Genomic DNA, 5,677 nt, shown 5'->3' on the forward strand with positions numbered 1-5,677 from the left:
TAGAAAAAAGTCTGTTTTACTCCTCTGCTTTCGCTTTTGTGTTGACATTCTGCACCCCAAGACCATATAGCTAACACTGGTCAACAAATATTTTGTCCCGTGGCAAATATCTGTTTATGTATTTTTTACATGAATCAATATTTTTTACAGAAATTCTCAATCACCAATATTTTTCAGTATACATGCATATCATTATATGTAGTAAATATGTACCACTGCTCTACAGAACATTTGATTTTTTTTTTTTTTTTTTTTTTTTTTTTTTCTCCGTCTTCCATCATCATCACCCCCTTCCCCCCTGCCCAAAAGCATAAGCCTAGATAAGTGAGTCTACAGGGCTATGCAGAAACATGACTGGATATATTGGGACATTCAAAGTGTGACCACTCCTAAGTAGCAGTTCTCTGTCAGTTTCAGGTTAGAACTCAGTGTGGAAAGTGTCTTTACCACTCAGTTGACAGAATGTGGTTTTGTGATACCCCATCCACTATTATAATGCAGAGAAATTGTGTAAATAATGAAATTACTTTTTGCTACACATGTGGTGAATTGACATTCAAATATCAAAATTTTTATTTCACACCCTTTTTTTAAAAACTGCTGTGAGTTACTTTGATAAGTGGGTGACCAGGATAAAAGTTGGGCCCTCGTATTTGTTATGTCAAGCTTCTCACAGCATAGGCAAAAGGATTATGCCTTTTGCCATTCCTATGGTTTGGAGAGAACCCAAAGATTAAACTTTGGTTTGCTACTTCTGGACAAAAATAAATGGTATAACATTAAAATCTAATCATACTATTAAATATCCTAATTTACCATTTGCTATGAAGCCACCTCTCAGTCAGGAATTACTTGCCTCAGCCGCCAAGAACCATGACTCTGAGTTATAGTAAATCTTATGATGATATAGTGACTAAGTAAAAGACAAGATAGATCAATGAGTCAATCTGTTGACCCAGGTGCCTCTTGTAATCAATCAATGAAATGTTGCCTCAAGTTTCACGAAATGGAAAACCCACAGCCCAACAGAGGCTTGCAACAGTCATTGGAAACTCACACAGATTTCTGATGTAGCAACATGGGACTGTTTCTCAATCACCTGTGGTAGAAAGAAGAGAGCAATCGCTGGTTGTCAGCTCCCCATGTGTGAAAAATTAAAAATGTGATAAATACAATTGAAGTTATCAGAGATCTTGGGTCTGGAAACTAAGTGTCAGCCCTCAGGTCTGCATCTCCTGATGTGAGGGGTTGGACAGGTTTTGAAAATGGGCAGCTTCACTGTCCATTTTGCAGGACCACCACATGCTAGTACCCATCATCCGTCCTTGTCTCTTGCAGGAGACCCACAGCTTGTAGGTAACTGGAAACAGCCAATGGATTGGCCCATAAACCACTGAAGGAAGATATATTGTCTGGGTAAAGCTATGGTGGGGTCAGTGAAGGATGAAGTGTTAAATGTCCTCTATGTGGTGATTGCATCTGGAGCAATTTGCTTCTGTAGCCAGGCCTCTCTATTGATATTATTTTGAAGTTGAATGGTGACCAGAATGCAGTCACATTAGTATGATTCTTGCATCTTGGGAGAGGTTTCTTTGTAGGGCTAATGTCTGAAAGAGTTTACTGATTGGTCTTGGACCCCTTGTTTTGTGATCAAGAGTGTATATGTATTTACATAATTGTATTTACCTAACTAGTACACCTATATCTCTTAATCCAACTCTTACCAACTGCCACTTGTGCAGACAATTGGGCCCAGGACTTTACACCACCAATTCCTGAAGTGGGTTTATGTCCTGGGCCCAAATTTCTGAACAAGTGGTGGTTTGCCAGTATTGGAGTAAGAGATTTAGATGTAGACACTATACAGGAAAGGAGCAATGCTCATTGGGTCCCATTTCCTACTCTTCAGTATATCATGCCTAGCTTCAAATTCATGTACAGTTCCAACCTGGGCCTTATCAGCTTTCAAACTATTCCAAATATGCATTTATATGGGAAACTGTATTCACAACCTTTAGACACATATGATGATGATTTAGTTTAATACACAAAACTCCCCCCCCCCTATTAGGAAGCAAGGATGGTGCCCCTTACAGAGGACTTTTGCAAGGTGGAATTTGATTAACCATGTTCTTGGTTCAACTCATAGGTGGCAGGGTTTGAACTGCTGTCACCTTGACCTACGTCGCAAGTAGCGACACCCTTAATTTGTTCTCATGACCTCTTAAAGCCCTCCAATCCATAATCAAGAGATACTTTCTGTCAAATAGTAGTCTATCCCCTATAGCGTATTTACCTACAGGAAAAGAACAACACCTGTTGGGTTCCATCTAGTGTTTATTTACCTAATTGTAGTATACAGGAAAGGAACACTTGTTGAGTCCTGTCTCCTACTCTCCAGTTTAATATACTTTACCCTCAAATTCATGAACAGTTCTAATTTAGTCTATATCTATAATATGCAATCATCATATTTAGATTTGAATTAAAGTATTGTTCCGACTTGGGCTATACCACCTGATTTATGCCAAATATTTATACATTTATATGGAGAATGTATTTCTTCTAGTCCTTTAGATATGAAGTGTTTCTTGATTTGTTCTCATGACTCCATAACCCTTTAGCGGATACCCAAAGAAAAAATTGAGATACCAAAATTTCCCTTTAGTATCATGAAATAGATATATTTCTAAGACATTTTTACTTTTGAATATTTTTTTCTATCTTTCAAAATCTCTTTGCAAAGTTACGTCAATGAAGATGTCCGTATGGGTGACTGACTGACATACGCAAAACTATAGTATGCCCGCCCAGGCTGCTTGGCCCATTGTATGGGGAACCATAGTATGCCTGCCCAGGCTGTTTGGCCCGATATACGGGGAACCATAGTATGCCCGTCTGGGCTCCTTAGCCCACTACGGAATATGAAAATAATTTTTTATAAATTATGTTTATTTACTAGCAAGTAAAGAAAATGAACATTACTTAATATTGAATCGTGTTTAAAATGAAAACTGAAGTAATATATTAATGTTTTATTTTACAAAACGAGTAAGAAAATATATTGGGATGACATGAGCGGCAAAGGAACCATGGCTGCTGTGCTTGGTTATCGGTTGACTGCTTCAGTGGGAGGGATGTCGAAGTTCTTGAAGCAGTTCCTGAACTCATAGAGGCAGAGAGCGACCTGGCATACCTCGCAAATCCACTTAGAGTGGTGTTCTTCCTTCCTGGTAGAGCAGTGCTTACAGCTCTGGCGGTTTTTTACATAGATGGGCAGATGCCACTTGGTGGCATCGTACCTTTGGTGCGCGGGTGGGAGTTTGACCCTCATGCCTGGGTGAAGAATGGTTGGTTTCTCGCTAGGTGATGTTGATGTTTTAGTGGTCCTACTCCCCATGTTGTATGGGGGGTGAGGTTGTATGTGTGAGAAAAATTTGACGCAACCCGAAGGGATTTCTCCCCGTCTTCTCCTTTTATGCATGGGGGGACGGAGGGGGGGGGGGTTGCCGATTTAATGAAGCGGCCTTGCTGTGGATGTGCTGTGTCTGGCGACACTGCTTCTGACCCAGGGCAGTGGACAAGGTGCAGGGATGACCCGTCATCCAGGAGGTGCTAAGATAAGAGGGAGGGTGGAAGGGTGTGGAGTGTTTTCAGGGATGGAATGGGTGGGAATGATTTTATGCCTTTTCCTTTTTGGCTACCTCCCTTGTAAGGGGGAAAAAGCCTTGGTATATGTATGTATGTATGTACTCCCCATGTTGTTTTGACACTGTGCAAAGCGGCTAATGGCCAGGCAGAACGTTTCAAGGGACATGGGCTTCATCTGTAATTCTTTGCAGTCCCGCTTGTAGACCACCCAGGTGTTACTGACACACAGATCCAGGGTGTAGCCAAACAGCTTTATGTACCATCTGCGTGCTCTCATGGGTGTTAAACGAGTTAGCATATCATTGTTGTTGAAATGCAGCAGGGATCGGATTAGTCTGAACCGCTTAGAGGACATGAAGTCAGCCACATTTGTCACTCTTGTGTATGTCGACCAATAGTCTTCTATTGCAGGTAATGATACCACACCCATGTACAAAACGATGCCAATGAAGACCATCATTTCGTGTTTGTGTGGAATGTGGTATTTACATTTCTCTGTCGAGTAAAGAGATTTGTTTGGAAAACAATGTCCTCGAGCAGGTCCACAGTAAAGAGATCCTGAAAATACTCAATGGGTGAGCGGGTGTCAGGTGGTGCAGTGTGGCTAAAGGCAGGCAGAGCGGGGAGGTTGATGTCCTCCTTGTTCCATGTGCGTTCCTTGGCAGTGGTCTTGGCCTTCTTGTGAGGTTGAACTGCTGGTGTTCTCTCCTGGTCGTCATCCTCCTCATCGCTCTCAGTGTCTGGCATATTCTGCGGCCGCACTCTGTTGACTGATCCTGTGGAGAGAGGAAATGGTAAGTATCGACAAGTAAGATAAGTACAACTGATAAGTAAACAATCTGATTGGATATGGAGCCTTGACATGTTAAGTATGAACAAATAAGATAAGTAGAATGTGGTAAGTATATACAAATAAGTTAAGTAGAATGTGGTAATTATGTAAAATAAGTAGATGGAGCAAGTATGTACAAATAAGGTAAGTAAAATGTGGTAGGTAAAAAATCTGAGTGCATGTTCCTACAGACAGGATTGCCTAATGTCACCCTCCTTATCAATAAAAAAAAAAAAAAAAAAAAAGTGTGTATAACCAAGGTAAGTATAATGTAGTATGTGGATAGGAGGTAAAGGGAACATGAGCTGAGAGAAATACTTTTATTCCTGACTAGTTTTGCCTGAGTGGCTTCTTCAGAGGAATAGAGTTTGAAGTCAAAATTGGTCAATATATGTAGCATAAAAGGAAACGTGGCAATGTGTCAGGTTGGTCTCCCACTCGATGTCATCTGTCGATGTGACGAGTTTTCACAGCAGTTGGACCAATTATCGGCCTGTTCGTCGTTGCGTGGTTCAAATGTCCGTCTGGATCAGGGGCTCTGTGTACATTGTTCATGACAAAGCGTGCTGCTGCTTTTCCCCATATTAAATCCCCAGCAAAAGCAGCAGCACGCTTTGTCATGAACAATATACACAGAGCCCCTGATCCAGACAGACATTTCAACCACGTGACAACGAACAGGCGAATAATTGGTCCACCCGCTGCGATAACTCGTCACACTTCCTGCTTGGATATCATCTGCTTCCTTCTACCGCATCTAGCCAGCCACCCGATCGGGCTGGTGAGTTCTGATTGGCTGTGAGCATAGCTGAGGAGTGTTCTTATCGGCTGGGACAAACCCACGCGGACTACGTCATCAAACTATTGCGTCATGATGGGTCAAATATGCATTATTTTGCCGCCTGGTCAGGCATGCTGCCAAAAACAAAACATGCTCACCTGAACTTGTGGGAGTAAGTTCGTCATCAGATATGTCCAATTGGAAGTTGGGGTCAAGGGTGTCATCATCCAGGGCCGCCTCTAGTGTGTTATCATCCACCTCTAGGTCACTATCTTCACCCTTGTCTGGAGTGATCCACTTGTTCCTCTTGGGGTGGCTTCTACTGTAGAAGGTGCTTGTTGACATCTTTAATAAAGATCCAGGATATTAGTTATGTCTCTATTGATAAAAAAAAACCCACCATCATAGTTCAC

General features: G+C 41.7%; 1 protein-coding gene across 1 annotated transcript; it reads right to left on the minus strand.

The window, feature by feature from the left end:
• Window positions 1-3,631: 3,631 nt before the first annotated feature.
• LOC143025206 (uncharacterized) lies at window positions 3,632-5,677 on the minus strand. The gene is made up of 2 exons (XM_076184666.1): window positions 5,423-5,677; window positions 3,632-4,427 (listed from the first exon to the last, which is right to left on the minus strand). Exons 1-2 carry the CDS (start codon window positions 5,607-5,609, stop codon window positions 4,108-4,110), a joined length of 507 nt encoding a protein of 168 aa, XP_076040781.1. The 5' UTR covers window positions 5,610-5,677; the 3' UTR covers window positions 3,632-4,107.

This window comes from Oratosquilla oratoria, chromosome 5 (assembly GCF_046742065.1).
Source record: "Oratosquilla oratoria isolate Oo_2021 chromosome 5, ASM4674206v1, whole genome shotgun sequence".
In the NCBI taxonomy this organism is placed as follows: domain Eukaryota; kingdom Metazoa; phylum Arthropoda; class Malacostraca; order Stomatopoda; family Squillidae; genus Oratosquilla; species Oratosquilla oratoria.